General features: G+C 44.5%; 2 protein-coding genes across 3 annotated transcripts; both read left to right on the forward strand.

Moving 5' to 3' along the window:
• The first annotated feature begins 10018 nt into the window (after positions 1 to 10018).
• Positions 10019 to 13524, forward strand: LOC136512625 (uncharacterized). 2 transcript variants are annotated; one of them, XM_066506586.1, is made up of 4 exons: positions 10019 to 10562; positions 11219 to 11579; positions 12246 to 12373; positions 12890 to 13524. In XM_066506586.1, the coding sequence occupies exons 1-4, from the start codon at positions 10494 to 10496 to the stop codon at positions 13319 to 13321; spliced, it is 990 nt and encodes a 329-aa protein (XP_066362683.1). In that variant the 5' UTR covers positions 10019 to 10493; the 3' UTR covers positions 13322 to 13524. The 2 variants fall into 2 exon arrangements, with proteins under 2 accessions (XP_066362683.1, XP_066362682.1); XM_066506585.1 differs by having other exon boundaries at positions 10021 to 10562; positions 12884 to 13524.
• A 5092-nt stretch (positions 13525 to 18616) lies between these two features.
• On the forward strand, positions 18617 to 21309 carry LOC136514450 (pentatricopeptide repeat-containing protein At5g39680-like). Its single transcript, XM_066508403.1, has one exon. The coding sequence runs from the start codon at positions 18617 to 18619 to the stop codon at positions 20663 to 20665; it is 2049 nt and encodes a 682-aa protein (XP_066364500.1). The 3' UTR covers positions 20666 to 21309.
• The last annotated feature ends 13 nt before the right edge of the window (positions 21310 to 21322 follow it).

Below are 21322 nucleotides of genomic sequence, written 5' to 3' on the forward strand. Positions count from 1 at the left end.
CCAACGACTATCCTAGAACATCTGCCATAGCACACTCCAGGGACGGACGGTGGCTAGGTGCTACATCGTCGATGCTGGAGCCATCGCTCTCACCCTCGTCATCTAGAAGTTCGGGGAAAGTGGTAGGAGCATAGCTCACCATTCCCACAAATTTGGATGTGAGGGGAAGGTGGTAGCGTCCCTCAGAGCCCCTAAGCGCACGCGTTCGTGGGGGACACGAGGCCATAGGGGAACCGATCGTACGGTGTCCATGATGCAGTCAATACGGTCCCTCCGGATAATCGGCGGGAGATAGTAAATAGAGAGTAAATTACAATATGCATATTACTCACAGCGGGGTCTGACCAGAGAGTTTGCTCGGAATGAAGCGCAGATGCCGTGTCGTCGATGTCATGCGTCCCGGAGCCGATGGAGGGCACCCCTCCGACGGGTGCTGGAATGAGTGCCTCCTCGCGGAGGTGTAGTACGCCAAACCGGTCGGCGATGAAGTCTAGGCTTCCAAAAAGGAAGGCCTGGGATGGCTCAAAGACAGGCAGAACCCACATCCCAACAGGTGGGAGTGCGGGAAATTCCAGAGAGCCAAAGCGAATCATTTTGCCTAAGTCCGCCATGGCAAAGGTGGTGGAAAAGTGGGTCATCCGATGACCAAAAAGTGTTGAACGTACAACGTCTTCCCCACGGACAACGCCAACTATCGGTGCAGAAAGTGACCAATAAGTAAATATTTGTAGTTTTGTCGTACGCTATGATCGGAGGTGGCCTAGCACTCAATGACACATGGTTTATACAGGTTCAGGCAACGTGCCCTATGTCCAGTTTGAGTCGGTCGGTGACTTTATTCCTTAGCCTAGGTGCTCGAAGTTTGCAGTGGGGTTATAAACGAGAAGGAGAAAGATGGGGGATACAAGAGGTCCGTTAGACTCCGGTCAGAAGGACCAAGAGCAACAGGAGCTTCGCTATGAGCTAAGTGTTCAAGCGTGTGCTTGAGGTTCAAACCTGGTGGTTCTGTGGTTGTGAACTAGTGAACTTGATCGATCTAATAAATTTGGAATGACTTGAATGTTGGGAGAGAGCGCATCCCTTTTTATAGATGAAGGAGATGGCCTTACAAGTGAGGGGGAGAGAGTACGTATGTTTCTGAGCCTTGCTACCCACACCGGTGGGTACATGACGATGGTAGGCGCCCATAATACTGTTGTATGTCAGATGCATGTGGGAGGTGGTGTTGTCTTCTTCAGGCATGACAGACGTCGACGCCTACCACACTGTTGATACCTGAGGCATGCAAGGGGTTTTTACCATGTTCGTTCGGTACAGTAAAAGCCGGCGCCCACAACACTGTCGATGCCCAGAGGCATGTGGGGGGCCTTACTGTATGGGAGTTGTAGGCACCCACAATACTATAGAGGAAAATGTTGACGCCTACAACACTATTTGTGTCGGGGAGGTTGTAGAATACTGTTTCTGTAGGTGGACATGGTACGGTCCCTGGTATCGTGGTTTGACTTGTGCGCCCTACCTTGCTTTCCCCATTCATTCCCCGGTCCCTTCCGAGCGGGCGTCCCCGGTTGGTTGGTCCCAGTCAGTTCTGATGGCGCCAGTCAGAGATGAGCAGTGAGCAGGTTTTTGCGTACGTCGGTCGAAGACTTGGGGTCAGAGTCAGAAGTAGTGTTTTGGCTAGGCCTTCCGGTCAGAGAGGCCATCCGGAGGCGGGCTAGAGACCGAAGTGAGCCCTCTGGTCAAAGAGGTGGGCTGAAGTTAGAAAACAGGCATTGCTCCTCCTCGGCCAAACCTTTCGGTTGGTGATTGGATCGCCCTTCAGGCCTGTTTGTTCAGATACTTGGGTCAGCCCATGAGTTGCGCGTTGTCTGCTTAGGTCAAGCCTTTGTTGGGAAGCCGGTCCACGAGGGACCCCGGGCTTATGAACCTGACAGATCATTTTCTCACCTGTCGTCTGCTCAGTGCTCACCAACTCCGTGGTTCACGACAAACGAGAGCCGGCGGCTTGCCAATGAGATCACGTGCGAAAAGGGTGGCATGTCACGTGTCACAGTGGCTTTTAGCATAGGAAAGAGCAGCCGATCTGGGCCGAGCTAAAGGTGGGCCTCCTAGCTCATGCCAGGTCTTCAGGCGGGCCACCGGTGGATGAAATCTGACGCGTCGCTGGGCTTCCCACCGCGGCTGAGCTGAATCCACTCCACCTGACGCTTGAATGCTTGATGCCGAAGCGTGATGAATGAAACAAACAAAAATCTTGAACTCCGGTAAGAAAAACAAAAGTCTTGAACTTCACACGAGAATTTGGTTCCACCATTCTTTTTTATGCCGCTTTAACGAATAGGGTTTTATACAGTGGCGGGTGGAGACCGGAGAGTAGTGCACCATTGTATTGTACCATCGATAATGCTCCCTACTGAGCGTTCATCTGACCGGATGGGATGGATTCACCTATCCCACGTCTCGCGCGCCCCACCCGCATCTCGTGACTCGTGCTCTTACCCACGCCTCGTGACTCGCATCGTGCGCTGCTCGCATCTCACGTCACCCGCGCCTAGCACTCCGCCGCACCTTGTGCTTCCCGCCCGGACTTGCGTTGCGTATAGCTGAGTTCCATGGACCATAGGTGACCTCTGCGTCATGGCATCGAGCTCCGCGTTGGCGTTGAGCTCCACGTCAATGAGCCTCTATTGGGCGGCAACAAGTAGATGAGCACATGTTACAACCGTATGTTTTGTGTGTTTGTATGTTGCATATGTTTTATTTGGATGTTGCGAAAGTAGATCTAGTGTTGCAATGTCTATACACGTATGTTGTAAGTGCATGTTTCAAATGTTTCAGCTATTTCCAAACGTATGTTGCAAGTAGTTTATCTGAATGTTGCACATGTTGCACTGACTAAACACCTATGCTGTAAGTGTATGTTTTCAAATGTTTCAGTTGTTTCAAACGTATGGTGCAAGTGTTTTATCTAGATATTACATATGTTGCAGTGATCATACACGTATGTTGTAAGTGTATGTTTCAAATATTTTAGCTGTTTCAAATGTATGTTGCAAGTGTTTTATCTGGATGCTGCATATGTTGCAGTGGCTATATAAATATGTTGCAAAAGAATGTTCTAAATATTTCATCTATTTCATACGTACATCGCAGCAAATACTTTATTTTAAAAGTGTACCATGAGAAGGCGCGAAAAATAGGTATAGGCAGATGTGATCCTCGCGTGCGTGGGAAGCGAAGTGAACATGGCAGCAAGCGCATACATATCTCTACTATAATGGACCAATCAAAATTATACTGGGTCCCTCGAAAAACGTCCCCCGCTGAGAGCTTCCAACTATTATGCATCCAGAAAAATACACACAGAAATTCATCTCCAATAAATCAAGGACTAATAAAACACCTAAATCAAACGATTCAATATGGGATGGCAGGCTTCTCAACCCAGCCTTCGTAGTTCTCACCCCCACGCCCTCCATCCCACGCACGGATCCAAGCTGCTCCCCCACGCACGTCGCGACCATGGAAGCCTACGCCGATGGAAAAAAAATCAAACACACCACTCCTGACCCCCAACCACGCCCTGGAGCCCAGCGCGTCTCCAACGGCGAGGGATCACGTGCGCAGGCACCAGCACCGGATCCGATTCCGCGCCTTCGGCTAGGCCCTGCCCGCCCTCCACCCGCGACTGCGTTGGCCGTCGGCGCGCCCTCACGGCCTCCGGCCCCTCTCGCTCCTCCGCCTCTACCGGAGTCCGCCCCTAGCTTGCTCGCACGCCCACGTCGCCATGACCACCTCAGGCTCAGACGCCCGGCGGCGCCAGGCTGGGGGACGCCCGACAGGACGCGCGGCGGTAGGTCAGCACGCTCGGACGACGTCCACGGTGGGTGATCCACACCTATCGCCTCGACGAACTCCACCAGCCTTCCTAGATCTGGTAGGATGGCGCACCGGTGTGGTCCCTGGCAGATTTGGGCAGACGTCCGTTGGATGGGGAGATGCAGCTTCCCCGTGGGCGAGCAGCGCGAGGTCGCCCATCGACTCGGCGCCCTCACCGAGCGGCGCGAGGAGCGGAAGGTGATCCCTCCCGTGCGGTGGTGGTAGGCTGCCGTCGCCTGCGCGCTTCAGGACATCGCGTGCCCCTCGTGAGGCCTTGCTGCTGACCACCCCCACTCTGACTGCTACTCTCTCTGATTGCTCGCTGTAGAGGAGACTCGAGGGTGCTGCTGTGCCACGCCGCTGTTGGTGAGTTTGCATATTATCATCTCATCATCTTTGAAGTATATTTCCTCATGAAAAATTGTGACTTTTATTTTCCGCTTTTAATATTTTGCTCTGATAGTGCAACAGCCTGGATCAAAGATTGATAACTAGAGCAATTTATATTCTAAAAGCAAAATAGTAATTTAAATTGATTAGCAATTTCAGTTGCATGGATATGACCATACATGGACTTTTTTTGTAGAAACAAGGAGGGGTAATCCCGGACGGATTATATGTATATTATATATAAAATTTAAAAGTTACAAAGAGAAATAGTGAGCTAAATCTTGACATGAAGGTGTTGTGTTATCTCGTTAGTTTCATTTGGAACAAGTTAATTTCCATTACTTTCTAAATTGGAGAGCTCGGTTTGTTCTAAAAGAATGCTTTGATTTGAACTGACCAGGGGTTCTGACTTGGCATCTTGTGTGGAGTGGTGGTCTAGATGCTCTTTCTTCTCGGCATCGCCCCCGTTCGTCAACTGCAACAAAGAAGTAAGCATAATTTTAGAGCTTCTTCAATGCATTTGATTAAGTACCTCAGTGAATTTGTGTGCAAATTTTACACCTCCAGTTATTGGCGGTGTGGCTATGTTTTGTTGGTGAACTGAACAAGCTTTGGAAATATTGTAATTTGCTTCTTCTCGATTATTAATATGGAGAGAAATGGTTTATTGCCCTTGTGATGCATAAGAATTGTATGCTACATTAAATATATGTAGTTATGTACCGTGCTCAAGTCATGGTTTATTCTATATATTTCTCTGAAATTAAACCATTTCTTTCCATTTCATTTTTCTAATATATGATAGAATCTATAAAATCAAGGTATTTTGAGAAGCCCATTGGTTTTCCTGCAGAAGTACACACCCTTGTTTTGATTTGAAAAAGAATGCTCTCTTGTGGGTGGAGTATCTCATGTAGTTCAGTCTTCACTGTTCTAAAGATAAAGAGATGCAATTGTCTTAGGGCTTGTTTGTTTCCATCCAAGAATGTATAATGGGATAATGGTGTGTATGCCCTCGGTCTGGACGCCAATAGTGTTTTTACTCCTCCTTTTTAGATTTTGTGATTTTGCCATCGCCATTTTCAAGCGAATGGACCGATTGCCGTTGGTTTGGACGTCCTTTACTTATAACCGGATTTTAAGGTTTTTTTAAAATAAAATATATGGAAAACGGAGAAAAGGAAAATATTGCCCCCTCTGGACTTATGTAGCCTGAGTTCCTTCCTTTCATGTTCTGGTCCTATGGAACCCTGCCTACAACCATTGTGCACCCACAAAATTACACATAGGAATTCGTCTCCATTAAAATCAAGTGCTAATAAAACACCTAACTCAAATTCGATGGCCACGATTGGATGTGGGATGCCAGGCTTCCCACCCCCGCACCCCCGCGCCCTCCTCACATGTCTCACATGTCACGACCATCGGTGGTGCTTACAAGAATTCTCCACAAAAGACACAGGTGCATTGCCGTGTTGATCGTTCAGGCCTTATTTCAGGAGCACGTTGGTAAGATCCGAGGGCGAACATAATCTTAGTTTAAACTACTATATTGGTGACACCTCATGAAGGTTATGAAACAACTGTTGGGGTGCTCCAATACGTGTTCTAATATTTGACACCTTATTTCAGTGCATCTATGATTCCAACAAATTATTACTCGGGGCGTGGGATGGCATCTAATAATTTAAATATTGTACTGTGGATTCGGTGATCTAAGTTTGTACTATGTTGTTGGTAACATTGTTAAATGTGAAACAACCTTGTAAAGTCACTGGTATCTTGCTTGATTCATTTTTTGGAACAGCCACTAGGACATCAGTTTCGGATCCAGTTTGTTTATAACAAAAATGTTTAATATGCATTATGATTTTTTGTGCTTACAGAGAGAATATTAGATTGCTTGCATTGACATGTATTGGCGGCCGGAGAGTAGTACAAATATCTGTAGGGTTCATGATTTTCTTCTTTGTCCTTAGTAACTTGGTTTACTGACCTTTAGTAGATACCGCAATGCAGTTTTCTGTTATGTTTATGTATATTTCCCTGATGCTGTGATAGGTTCATGTTATTTGGTTTTGCAAACCCGGAAAGTTTGGAGCTCTGTTTGCATCGATTCCACTGCCCATATTTGCCGGCATGTACTGTCCCTTCTAATTATTTTTCTTTTCTTTGTAGATGTGTATGATGCTACAGTTCTGGTTGCTTTCTGACTGTGGTGATGCTTGAGTCACTTGTCCACTCTTCAGATGCTGCTTACAAACAGGAAAAGCTGGCTAACTCCTTTGGCGAATTAAAAAGTGTGGTTTCTGCAACTTTCTATAGGAATGCTACAAATAATGATGTCGCCAAACACCTCCTTGACAAAGGTAGTAGTTTAGTCCTTAATGCCGTAATTCTGTGGCATGTGGCTTCCTCAAGCTCATGCTTATTGTTTGATTAGCTTACCAGTATACTGATTGTTTGATTAGCAAACCACTCTGCTTCCTCTTTTCTACTTGGCATGCTTAGCAATGATAATTTGTTTTTTTATGTATATGGCAGATGTTTCAGGTTTCTAGCAACAGAGCTCAATGCTACATCTATTTGGGAGCTTTACCTCAAGGTAAGCATTTTTCTCTCGCAGGCTTTGCTATTTTTGGGATGTGTTTCATCTAAAGTAGGATCGTAGCCTTATGAGATGATATCAAATCAAAATATTTTTTTGATAGCTAGAAAACAGTAGCTTCTGGGTTCCGATGGATCACGTTTGTACTGGGAAAATATTTTAATTGCTAGAAAACTAAAATATGAGACTTATTTCGGCTATAGATACCACAATGTCAATGTCTTTTTTTTTTGAATTTGTGTTTCTTTTAACTGTTGATTTGTTTTTCTAGACGTCACCGTATCGTTATCACGGGCAATATATTAGTCATTGCAGTAGGTGAGGCGGGGCCGGGCCGACGGGCGCGGCAGGTGCGGCGGCAGCAGCGTGCGGGCGGACGGCAGGAGCTACATGCAACATGCGAAAAACAACGAGAGTCGGGTGATCGACTACTGCTAAATTGATTGATGTCCTAATGGAACACGCGGGTGTCCGCACGCGGGACGTCTGGGCCGGACGCTACCAAAGCCCTTGTACTACAACCGCCAGGAGTGTGGTCCACTGGTCCGGTCTCCCCCTCTTTCAAATCGCTCCATGGCAGCAGCGACGTGCTTACATACCTGTTGAAGTGTATCCGATATGTATAATACTTTTTTGGTGTATCAACTCTCTATTCATATATTTACTTTATTATATATATACTTTGTATAATAGTAAATATTTATACTTTATGCAAGTGATAAGAGATAATATAAAAGATTTTCTTCCTTTTTTATTTTCTCAAGATTTTGAACCTCGCCATAGAGGCCTGGGCGGCCATGGAAAGCTAAGCTAAGTCTAACGACCTTTGGATACCAGGAACTAGTAATTGTTAATTATCTAAAATTTTAATCCTATTTCATCTAAACAAATAGACTAGTGGTTAAATTAAACTTTAATTTAACTTCATCTAATTCTTAGTTCACTAGTTGATAAAGGTATGTTAGGACCTATTTGGATCCTTGAATGAACACTAAAATTTAGCAACTAAAATTAGTACTAGTAGATCCAAACAGACCTGTTAATTATTAGTTGAAGGATTGCTAGCTATTTGTTACATTAACAGATTTATAACTGCTATTCTATATCTATATTTATATCTATATCTATACCTAATAATAAAGAGGCAAAATTTTCGGCAATTTTCTTCGGTCCATCCTCCCCTGACTAATTCCGTGAATGTGGAAGTCGTCTATCCATTTTTAAAACTCTCTTGATTTATATGACAACGGCTTGGCACATGTTCTTAAAATAACTTTGATAGCTAGGAATCCTTTTCCAAATATATTCTCCGATCCTGAGTAAATTGAATAGGAATCCTAATCCTAATCCAGATAGAAAAGGAAAAAACAGAAATTAGGCAAACTTATCTTATTATTTTTGGTCTTTTTATTTTTATTTTTTTTATCTTTTTCATTGTCTGTTTTTTCCACGTGAATGTACTAATTTCTGTTAGGAGCAAAAGAGAGAGTTGTCTGTCACGCACACGGGTACCGTACGTGAGTCCTCATCCATCTTGCATTGGGGTACCATCCATTGTCTATATATGCTATTTCTTCTCCATTCTTTTTTCTATTCGGATGTCTTCTTTTTGCTAACTTCGTTGCTTTTTCCCCTGTTCCAAACCTATTCAACTAAATACAAATAAAAAATAACCGATACACAAGAAGAGGCAGATTTGTTGTACGCTAAGAAAGACGACAAACATTGAGCCGCCACCGCTAGCGCGCACAATATAGACCTACCCGTACATGACTACTCTGATGAAGGTGAACGACTAAATAGTGTGTTTGTAGGTGCATAAGGGTATATATATTGTCGTTGACGGATGCAAAGATAGAAGAACTGTGAGAAAGATGTTAACATCTTAATAAGAATGAAAATAACTATCCGTTGCAATGCACGAGCATTTTTTCTAGTAGTTCATATGCACCTTAACTCATTATCCAAATACCTATTAGCAGGTGGATCCAAACATTCCATTGCTAAAAATTAGCTAGCTAAAAATTAGCAACTATTATAGCATCTCAAGAGACTCTCTATATCCTTCCTAATTACTAGAAATAGAGATTTTGATGAAAAAAATACTATCCAGCAACTTTGTTATCTGGTTATTCAAATATAGCTACCTTTTATTCTAGGTTTTTTTTGCAAGCCAAAGATAGAAAATGAGAATGGCTTTCTAGAGTGCACATGGGATATAGAAAAAAATTTAGAGGGTAAAAAGATATAGAAAGTAATTTTTATACAAATGACTCTTAAAATGGTGATTTAGAGAGTGAACTTTAGAAAAACAACTCTTGGAGATACTCTTAGTTATTAGCTAGCTATTTTTTAGGGTGTGTTTGGCACAGCTTTTAGAGGGGCTATTCCGAAGCAGCCAGAGCCGTTTTGGAGAAGCCATAATTTGGCTTCTCCAAAATGGCTTTGACTCATCTGCTTTTTACTAAAAAGCCGGCTCCTCTAGGAAAATGTTTGAGAAGGCTCTCTGGAGAAGCTAGAGCTGGAACCGAAGAGAAGCCCTAAAAACAGGTCCTAAGAGCATATCTCCTGATACTGATGAATCCAAATAAACGCTAAATGGACAAAAAGGTAAAACACTCAACGTGGAAAAGATTTAAATGCCCCGAGACATTACCAAGAATCAGACTCATACAATCATACACTGATACTTCTCCTTAAATGTTTGTCGTTTTTCTTCTCTTCTCGAGAAATAATTTTAATTAAATATATATTAAAAATATTAATATTTATGGTATATAATTAGTATTATTAAAAAGATCTTTAAATCTATTTTTAATAAATTTATTTAGATATAAAAATGTTACACGTATTTTATACCAAATTAAATCACCAAACACGACACTTAGGGGAGTACTATCGGCATATTCGCTGATTAATTTCTAGACTGGTTTGAGCTAGCTGGTGTTAATTTATTGTGAAAAAAAATACTATTGACTGGATAAATAAGTCCGACTGAAACCCAAACTGACACCGTCGTCACACGTGGCATCTCGATAGGGAAAAAGTCAATGAACATCCATCCCATCCAGATCAGATGGTAATTAATCGACGATCCGATCATTCATCCAATTGGACCGTCTCGATCCAAGAGCCGGCCGCCGGTAAAATATCCCCGCCGGCCGCCACCACCAAACCAAACCCGTCCCAGTTCCGGCCGGAGTCGTTGCCGTGTCTCTTCTCCCTCGCCACCTCACCTGCAGGCTGCAGCCGGCAATTTTGCGTTTGGCCGCCGTTCCTACGGGAGTGTTCGGCTGGCTCCTGACCTGACGACTACGAGCGACGCGCACGACTTCACGAGCGGGACGGCCACTCCTGACCTGACTCATCCCAAGTCCCAACACCTCGGGTCTCCCCCTCCTCCAGCCTCCAGGTCACGTCCTCCGTCGGCCGGCCTCGGACTCGCCTGCGCCTTCGTCGCCCGTCTCCTCCGCTCCGCTTCTTCGACCTCGCCTCCCCCGCGGGGCGGGAGCCGGGAGTGCGCGCTCGCGCCCCCTCCAGATCTCCCCGGCCGCCGGCTCGGTTGGACTTGGCCGTTGCGCCCGGGCCAAGCTTGGTTGTGTCCCCGGTGACGGCGATGCGGCGGGGCGCTGCGCTGCTCCTGGTGGCCGTCTTCGCCGTGTTCGCCGTAGCGAAGTTGAGCCGGGTTTGTGTTCCTCCCCCCGCATAAAGCAGTTGGCTGGCAGGGTGATTCATTAGCTGCGCCGCTGCTCACGCGATCTGTGGGATGTGCTCAGCGCAGGAGTGTGATGTGGATGGTTTTGGAGCTGCGTATGGGCCATTGGGCCGAGTGTGATTTCGCTCTGAGTCTAAGGCACCCCGTTAGCTGAAAAAAGCTGTACTGACGTTGATCTAGTGTGTTTTCATCAACATAAAACACGCGATGTAGATAAGGTTGGTTGGTGTACAAAATCTATGTGTCCAGATCAGATAGTCACTGCTTGCACTTTAATTGATCCCAAATAGGTTGCTCCATTATTCAATTATAACTAGTGAAATACTGATGCTGTAACCATAATAGGTTGCCCCATTATTCAAGTATAAAACTGCAGCATCAGTTAAGCTTGAGAATACTGATGGTGATAATCTAAATAGATGCATCACATAATAGTTATTCTGCTAATTCAAGTAACTAGTGGGAATACTGATAGCCTCGGGGATTGCAAGGACAGTTCTGAAACACTTATTAAGTGAACCCAGCTTCAGATAAGCAAGCAGGCTGTATCAAAGGGGCATTTGGCTAACTGATGCTGTAGCTATGTGTTGGTCTTCTATGTGATGCATCTTTCCTTTTGAATTCAGGGTAGTGCTGATACGCCACCAGCCGAAACAAATGGTGATAGCTCTAGTGCACAGTCAGGCCTTGGGAAATTGGAACAGCATGATCAGACAAATCCTAATCCTAATAAAGAGCATGTGATCCACCAGGAAGGAGTCAGCAATGATATTGGTGACAACAATAAGAAGGATAACTCAACAGAAGTAACCAGCATCAGAAGAGATGACTCGGTACCGCAGCCAAAGGACAAAGATAACAGCATAACAAAGCCTTCACAAGCACGAGATTTCTTGGAAGATCCTCTTATCAAGGAGTGTGATCCATCACATAGATGTATCATTGAAAATAAGAAATTCATCGCCTGCTTGAAAGTTTCTGGAGAAGGTAGTTTTCCAGCTGTTTGGTCTTTCTTCCTTATCTATCAGTGCACACCATACATTTTTTTATATAAAAATATTAGTTGTCTCTATCAAGCTTCTACTCTTTGAAATTACAACTTATTTCTTTTAAGGACTGGTTGTTATTGTGTTATCGTAATTAAACTAATACCATTCTTAGTATACATAAATCTGACATTCAAACTTATCATTTCTGCTTTGAAAGTTACTATTGTAACTATTCTAATTTGAACTTCATTTTTGGTATCCTTTAGTTCTGCACTTGCATCCATAAAATATTCTGTAGTAATTTCTAATTCAGATACCGCAGACAGTTTTCCAAATAGGTTTCAAATTTTAAGGCCAATTAGAAAAATACATATGTTCGGTAGATTTGGTTTTATTTAAGTCGTTGCTAAAGTTTAGCATCAAAGGAATATTTGGACAACTATTTAGAGTTTGCTGTCAGCATCTGGGCCAACAGTATGGCCTCCTAAAGAATTTCCTTAATGACCCATCACCTTTTTCGCTCTGACAGCAATTTTTTAAAACATTTTGGTCCTCTTTATGTGTTCTGAGATTTTTTCTGTTTCATATTTTCTCTGCCCATTTTCCTTCTTCCGTGCTCTGTTTATGTTTTCCACGTAAACTAACATTTTACGGTTGGGGCCAGACTCATCAGCTCTGTCACTTCTGATGGACAACAGAGGCATAAACCCACTTGATGTTAGCATCACGGCCACAGATTATGTCACTTTAGCTGAAGATGCCATCCATGTTGAAGCAAAGGATCACAATGAGGTATAAATGAGTAATGTAACTTTGTAATTACTCCATCGATTCTTCATCAACCTCATCTTTACTATCCCCGCATCTTCGTTTCAGGATTCTAATCAGTCAAATTTGTTTAACTTGATCCATCAATACATGAAAGGCTACATAGACTGACAACACATGATTGATGTTCTTAGGTTCATCATGGAAAATACTTTCATTATATATAATTTTTTCCATATAAAAAAGGTAAACCTTTACAATAATTGCAAGTAAAAATGTCATATTGGAAACTGTTTCAATGTCCTAAACGACTTCCATTGGAATCAGAGATAGTATACTGATGGTGTTTCTAGTTTTATTTTTCTATTGTTGTCTAAAACATTCTTAATTGCACTTGTTTATGTACTTATGAAACCTATCTCGAGCTATCAGCTTTTAGTAATGTATTGTTGTGCTTATCTTGGAGATTTGGTTCGAATGTAAACACTCTACTGAGCCTTTGTCTTGCTCTTTTTGTGGTTGTTTTTGCCTTAGACACAGGTGAGAGTTTCTGTTAGTGATGATGCAAACAAGGCGACAATAGTCCTCAAAGTTGCAGAAAACTCCTGTAACATTAGCATTCACAATGCAATCACAAGGGAGACTGGCAGAGTTATTCGGATGCCACTTACATCAACATACACGCTGCTGCCTATCTTTCTTCTCCTTGCTGTGGTGGGAGTGTGCATCATGCTTCGGAGGACACGCAAGCAAGATGGCGAACCTGCATATCAGAAGCTAGACATGTCAGACTTACCAGTTTCGGTTGGAGGCAAGAAAGAACCTGATCATCAGTCTGATAAGTGGGACGACAACTGGGGAGATGACTGGGACGATGAGGAAGCTCCGATGACACCATCCAAACCTCTGCCCAACCCTTCGTCCAAAGGTCTCGCTCCGAGGAGATCGACAAAAGATGGCTGGAAAGACTAGTTAGCCAAATGACGCCACTTAAAGGAGCATTGCGGAAATAGTTCCAATGCATATACTATAATTTTGCCTTCCTCTTTGTTGTTAAAGTTTTCTGGTGGATGCTATGTCAGAGAGTGCAATGCATTGATACCAAGCAGAATATTTTGTAAGCTCCCACTGCCAATTTGAGTTACTGAATATAATAGTTTTCACAGGTGCACTTATGTTCTTGTGAGGTTCTATTTGTATTGATCTTTCTCCGTATATAAGACTTATGAAATCTATGGAATTCTTGTGAAATTTCTACGTTCTATGAGGACGTCTGGTGAGTCAAATGCCGTGTAAAATCTTGTAGCACCAGTTTGAACTTTGCAATGGGCAGTGAGTAGGGCCGTTACTGGACTTCCGACCCATCTATGCTTTAGCCCAACAACAACAACAAAGCCTTCAAGTCCCAAACTAATTGGGGTAGGCTAGAGTTGAAACCCAGCAGAAGCAATCAAGGTTCAGGCACGTGAATAGCTGTCTTCCAAGCACTCATATCTAAGGCTAAGTCTTTAGGTATATTCCATCATTTCAAGTCTCCTTTTATTGCCTCTACCCAAGTCAACTTCAGTCTTCCTCTGCCTCTCTTCACGTTACTATCCTGGCTTAGGATTCCACTATGCACCGGTGCCTCTGGAGGTCTCCGTTGGACATGTCCAAACCATCTCAACCGGTGTTGGACAAGCTTTTCTTCAATTGGTGCTACCCCTAATCTATCACGTATATCATCGTTCCGAACTCGATCCCTTCTTATATGACCGCAAATCCAACGCAACATACGCATTTCTGCGACACTTATCTGTTGAACATGTCGTCTTTTCATAGGCCAACATTCTGCACCATACAACATAGCAGGTCTAATCGCCGTCCTATAAAACTTGCATTTTAGCTTCTGTGGTACCCTTTTGTCACAAAGGACACCAGATGCTTGCCGCTACTTCATCCACCCCGCTTTGATTCTATGGCTAACATCTTCATCAATATCCCCGTCTCTCTGTAGCATTAATCCTAAATATCGAAAGGTATCCTTCCTAGGCACTACTTGACCTTCCAAACTAATATCTTTCTTCTCCCGAGTAGTAGTGCTGAAGTCACATCTCATATACTCAGTTTTAGTTCTACTGAGTCTAAAACCTTTGGACTCCAAAGTCTCCCGCCATAGCTCCAGTTTCTGGTTCACTCCTGTCCGGCTTTCATCAACTAACACTACATCGTCCGCGAAAAGCATACACCAAGGGATGTCCCCTTGTATGTCCCTTGTGACCTCATCCATCACTAAGGCAAACAAATAAGGGCTCAAAGCTGACCCTTGATGTAGTCCTATCTTAATCAGGAAGTCATCTGTGTCTCCATCACTTGTTCAAACTCTAGTCACAACATTGTTGTACATGTCCTTAATGAGCCCGACGTACTTCATTGGGACTTTATGTTTGTCCAAAGCCCACCATATAACATTCCTTGGTATTTTATCATAAGCCTTCTCCAAGTCAATAAACACCATGTGTAGGTCCTTTTTCTTCTCCCTATACCGCTCCATAACTTGTCTTATTAAGAAAATGGCTTCTGTAAGGAAAATGGACACTTGACTCATTTACTTTGGATTTTGGTGTTTGATGACCAACACAACCAAATTGGACTAATGAACTTGCAAGTGATTGTTTTGTAGTTCAATAGAATGCAAGACGTGACTTGGACGAAGGCGACGTGATGATCCGATGATCAACACCATAAGCAAGACCTTAGGAGCACAAGAGAAGACTCAAGATATCAAGCAAAGTCCAAGCATGAAGATAGGAACCAAGCCGTATGCAAGATCACGAAGAAACGAGCTCACAGAAGTGACCGGATGCTGGACCGGACGCTGGAAGAAAGTGATCGGATGCTCCGATCAAGAGGCTCGGCAACAGGCGTGACCGGATGCTGGACTGGACGCTGGCGGCAGATCGACCGGACATAGGACAGCAAAGTCCAGCTGAGTATAGAGAGGTTCCAGAGTGGCGAAACTGCGACCGGACGCGTCCGGTGGCAGGTGACCGGACGCTGGCAGCGTCCGATCAATTGATCGCGGCTCCAACGATCGGGACGACCGGACGCGTCCGATTAGGACGACTCCAGCATCCGGTCAGTAGCAGAAAAGCGAGATTTCATCCCCAACGGCTACTTTCTTAGTGGGGCTTATAAATACAACCCCCAACCGGCTATTTGAGGTGTGTGGAGCTGAGGAAATATACCAAGGATGTTGATACACCATTTTAGTGATCCTTCACTTGCATAGTGCTTAGTGATTCATTAGGTGATTAGCGTAGGTGATTTTGCGAAGTGCTTAGGTTGATTAGACCACCACTTATGCGCTTGCTCTAGATTTAGGCCTAGTGTTTAGTGAGGTTTGCATACCTTTTACCACTCGGTGCTTGCGCGCACCATTGTTGTACATCGGAGGGGCTTGTAGTCTTGCGAGATCACACCAACCGTATTTATGGTGTGGCCGCCACCGTGTACCAGAGGAAAACAAGGTCCGCGGCGTTTTGGCCGGAAGCTTGATAGTGAAGACGGCGGGGAGCATCCGAGAGAGGCTTACCGGAAGGCACGTCGGAGACCCACTTGCGCGTGGAGAAGGCCCGAGGCTATCCACGGAGTTACCCGACTGGGAGCTTGGCCATTGCGAGGGATTCCTTATGAGGGGCTCCAACGAGGACTAGGAGGAAGCTTGCGTGCTTCTCGATACCTCGATAAAAATACCGGAGTCGTCGACGGAAGTTTGCATATCTCTACCTTGCTCTTTAGCTTCCACACTTACATTGATTGTATTACTTCTTTTGCGGTAGAGATAGCAACACACTAATAAAACTGTAGTTGCATATTTAGATAGTTTATCTTTTGCATAGGTTTTGCTAATAGTAGAAAAAGAGGCCATAATTTAGAAGTAGAATTTTAAGTTGCCTAATTCACTCCCCCTCTTAGGCGTCACGGTCTCCTACAGCTTCCATGGTTGACCTTCCGGGCATGAAACCAAATTGGTTCATAGAGACCCGCGTTATTGCTCTCAAACGATGCTCAATAACTCTCTTACATAGCTTCATAGTATGGCTTATCAACTTAATTCCCCGGTAATTAGTACAACTTTGAATATCCCCTTTATTCTTGTAGATCGGTACCAATATACTTCTCCACTCATCAGGCATCTTGTCCGATCAAAAAATATGGTTGAATAGCTTGGTTAGCCATACTATAGCTATGTCCCCGAGGCATCTCCACACCTCGATTGGGATACCATCCGGTCCCATCGCCTTACCTCCTTTCATCCTTTTCAACGCTTCTCTGACCTCAGATTCTTGATTCTCCCGCACAAAGCGCCTATTGGTGTTATCAAAAGAGTCATCCAACTAAAATATTGTGTCTGTATTCTCACCATTGAATAATTTGTCAAAATACTCTTGCCATCGATGTTGGATCTCATCCTCCTTCACCAAGAGATGCTCCTTTTCATCCTTAATGCACTTAACTTGGTTGAAGTTCCTTGTCTTTCTCTTATGAACCCTAGCCATCCTATAAATGTCCTTCTCTCCTTCCTTCGTACTCAAACGGTGGTAAAGATCCTCGTACGCTCTACCCTTTGTCACACTTACAGCTCGCTTTGCAGTCTTCTTTGCCACCTTGTACTTCTCTATGTTGTCCACACTCCTGTCATGGTATAAGCGTCTATAGCATTCTTTCTTCTCCTTAATAACCCTTTGGACTTCCTCGTTCCACCACCAAGTATCTTTAGCCTCGCCTCCACTTCCTTTGGTTACTCCACACACCTCTGAGGCCACATTTCGAATGTTGGTTGCCATCTTCTCCCACATATTATTTATGTCCTCTTCTTCTTTCCAAGATCCATCTTTGATAATCCTTTCTCTGAATACCTCTGATGTCTCTCCTTTCAGTTTCCACCACTTTGTTCTTTCAATCTTAGCTTGTTTATCCCTATGGGCACGCACCTAAAAACGAAAGTCTGCCACCAAAAGCTTATGTTGAGAAATAACACACTCCCCTAGTATCACCTTGCTACCCAAGCATGCTCGTTTGTCCTTTCTTCTTGTGAAGACAAAGTCAATCTGGCTAGAGTGTTGTCCGCTACTGAAGGTCACTAGATGAGATTCTCTCTTTCTAAAGAAAGTGTTGGCTATCATCAGGTCAAAAGCTACCGCGAAGTCCAGAACTTCCTCCCCCTCCTGATTCCTACTACCATACCAAAAACCTCCATGAACTGCCTTGAAATCTGTGCTTGTAGTACCTACATGCCCATTAAGATCTCCTCCTATAAAAAGCTTCTCACTACTAGGTACAACTGTAATTAGGCCATCTAAGTCTTCTCAGAACTGTCTCTTAGCACTCTCGTCGAGGCCTACTTGGGGGGCATACGCACTAATTACGTTCAAGACCATATTACCAATGACAAAGCTTGACTAAGATAATCCTATCTCCTTGTCTTCTCACTCCCACCACACTATTCTTGAGGCTTTTATCAATCAAAACTCCTACTCCATTTCTATTCGCAACTGTCCCTGTGTACCAAAGTTTGAAACCTGTATTGTCCACCTCCTTCACCTTCTGACCCTTCCATTTAGTCTCTTGAACGCATGATATATTTATACGCCTCCTAGTCGCGGTATCAACTAATTCTCTTAACTTACCTGTAAGTGACCCTATATTCTAACTACCTAAACGGATCCTAGTTGGTTCGACTAGCTTCCTTACCCTTCGCACCCGTCGACTCAGATGCGAAGACCCTTGCTCATTTGTCACTACACCTGGGCGTCGATATAGCGCGCCACTAAGGATGCGACGACCCGATCCTTGATCACTTGACACCGTGCCCAGATCGCGACACGACGCGTCACGGGGGTGACGACCCGACCCTTGCTCATTTAACACCATACCCGAGTTCCGATATGGCGCGTCGCTAAGAGGGTTACGCCCCAACGGTTTTCTTTCGGGTTTCATCTCCATTAGAATAGCTAGATTTAACGTTGGTTCACCACGTCTATCACAACCTTCCTCCTTTATCAGGGCTTGGGACCTGCTATGTTGAGACAACATAGGCGGACCATCTATGCTTTAGCCCGAAATGCAAAATTGAAATACACATATGGGCTGAACCTCCAAACTTACATGGGCCCTGGCCCGCCATCTCGACGTCGAAGCCACAGATTTATCTCAAAACCCCTGCCTGGCCTGTATAGTTTTACCCTTTCCGCTAAACCTCTCTAGAACCCTGCGCCCCAATCCATGGCCAGACCCTGCGGCGCCGCGCTCCAGCGGCACGCGGCAGTGGCCGTCCTTCGCGCGGCGGCCGCCGCTGGCGACCTGTCCAAGGGAAAGGCGCTCCACGCCCGGCTCATCACAGCCGGTAATTTCGACGTCGTCCTGCACAACAACCTCATCTCTTTCTACGCCAAGTGCGGCCGGCTCGGGCTCGCCCGCAAGGTGTTCGACGCAATGCCCTTCCGGAACGCCGTCTCCGGAAACCTCCTCATGTCCGGATACGCTTCCTCGGGGCGCCATAAGGACTCGCTCGCGCTGCTCAGGGTGGTCGACTTTGGCCTGAACGAGTACGTTCTGTCAGCGGCGGTGTCCGCAACCGCCAATGTCAGGAGCTATGACATGGGGAGGCAGTGCCATGGGTATGCTGTTAAGGCTGGGCTGGCTGAGCAACGCTATGTTTTCAACGCAGTGCTATATATGTACTGTCAGTGTGCTCACATGGAGGATGCAGCAAAGGTATTTGAGAATGTGTCTGGTTTTGATGCATTCGCATTCAACTCAATGATAAATGGGTTTCTTGATCGGGGGCAACTGGATGGTTCATTTGGGATTGTGAGAAGTATGACTGGGGAGGTTGAGAAATGGGATTATGTGTCTTATGTCGCAGTTCTTGGGCATTGTGCTAGCATGAAGGACTTTGTGCTTGGGATTCAGGTGCATGCCCAGGCTTTGAAGAAGAGGCTAGAACTAAATGTGTATTTGGGGAGTGCACTTGTTGATATGTACGGGAAATGTGACCATGCTCATGATGCTAATCGTGCATTCGAGGTTCTGCCAGAAAAGAATGTTGTTTCTTGGACAGCTGTTATGACTGCTTACAACCAAAATGAGCTGTATGAAGATGCATTGCAATTGTTCTTGGACATGGAAATGGAAGGAGTTCAACCCAATGAGTTCACTTATGCTGTGGCTCTCAACAGCTGTGCTGGCCTTGCAGCCTTGAGAACTGGTAACACCCTTAGTGCCTGTGTTATGAAATCTGGGCATTGGGACCATCTGCTAGTCGGTAATGGCCTCATGAACATGTACTCAAAGAGTGGAAGCATTGAGGATGCGCACAGAGTCTTCATTTCCATGCCACTTTGTGATGTAGTCTCTTGGAATTTGATGATCACAGGCTATGCGCATCATGGCCTTGCAAGGGAAGCAATGGAAGCATTTCACAGTATGCTATCAGCAGCAGTGGTTCCGTCTTATGTCACCTTTGTTGGAGTATTGTCAGCTTGTGCTCAGTTGGGTCTTGTTGATGAAGCATTCTACTACTTGAATACTATGATGAAGGAAGTTGGAATTACACCTGGGAAGGAACATTATACTTGTATGGTTGGTTTGTTATGCAGAGTTGGACGGTTAGATGAGGCTGAGAGGTTCATAGTGAATAACTGCATTGGCACAGATGTTGTTGCATGGCGATCACTGCTAAGTTCTTGTCAGGTATATAAAAATTATGGTCTTGGTCATCGAGTAGCTGAACAGATTCTTCAGTTGGAGCCCAATGATATTGGAACCTATGTTTTACTCTCTAACATGTGTGCAAAAGCCAACCGATGGGATGGCGTTGTGAAGGTTCGTAAGCATATGAGGGAGAGGGGCGTTAGGAAGCCACCTGGTGTTAGTTGGATTCATGTGGGAAGTGATGTTCATGTTTTCACATCGGAGGAGAAGGTACATCCACAGATGGACCAAATCACTGAAAAACTTGAAGAGCTGATCGACCAGATAAAAGCTATCGGATATGTTCCAAACTTTGCAGTGGTCCTACATGATATTGAGGATGAACAAAAAGAGGAGCACCTTATGTATCATAGTGAGAAATTGGCTCTAGCCTTTGGCCTTCTTCACACACCTAAGGGTGCAACAATCCATATCATGAAAAACCTCAGGATATGTGATGATTGCCATGTTGCTATCAAACTCATATCAGTTGTCACTAGCAGGAAAATAGTTGTGAGGGATGCTGTTCGATTTCATTGTATAGAAGGTGGGGTTTGCTCATGCAGTGATTATTGGTAATTTGTGGTGCAACTGTCTTGATACTTGATAGTGTGTGGCCTGTTGAGTCAGGTTAGTGAAGCACGATGGTAGTGCTTAAATTCCTGAGCATTCTCACTTCATGCATTCACTAAATTACCAGCTGGGCTTGCAAAGTTGCGCTCCTACAATAGGTTTTAGGCAACTAAAGCTGTACAACCTACAAATTGGTGAGAACTTGGAACAAAGACTTAAACGACCCATTTCAATGATTGAAATAGAAAGGATATTCATGCTCGGTAAATCAAGGATTTCTTGACAAAATAGAGCTATAAAGACTGGCGGTAAGGGTCCACTTGTAAACATATGAAGATTACTGCAGAAACTATAGCTCTTGTTCAAGGTTTTGATCATGGAGTGCAACATAGATACTGTATTTGTTAGTCAAGCTGCTCAGCTGCATCAAAAGGACATTGCTGGTAAATGTGAAATATCAAAACATGTATGAACGTAGGAGTGGAAAAATCTAATTGGAAAATGGATCTATAATTCTTGGAGAGGCATGCAAATATACATTGAGCAAATTAGGCCCGATCGCAAGGTACAAGTCAGATTGTCTCTACGGTAGCACGGTCGTAGATTGGCGAATAACTGCCAATCTTCTTGTGCAGGAAGCGGAACATGAAGAGAATAGAGGGA

This window comes from Miscanthus floridulus, chromosome 16 (assembly GCF_019320115.1).
Source record: "Miscanthus floridulus cultivar M001 chromosome 16, ASM1932011v1, whole genome shotgun sequence".
Taxonomy (NCBI): Eukaryota; Viridiplantae; Streptophyta; class Magnoliopsida; order Poales; family Poaceae; genus Miscanthus; species Miscanthus floridulus.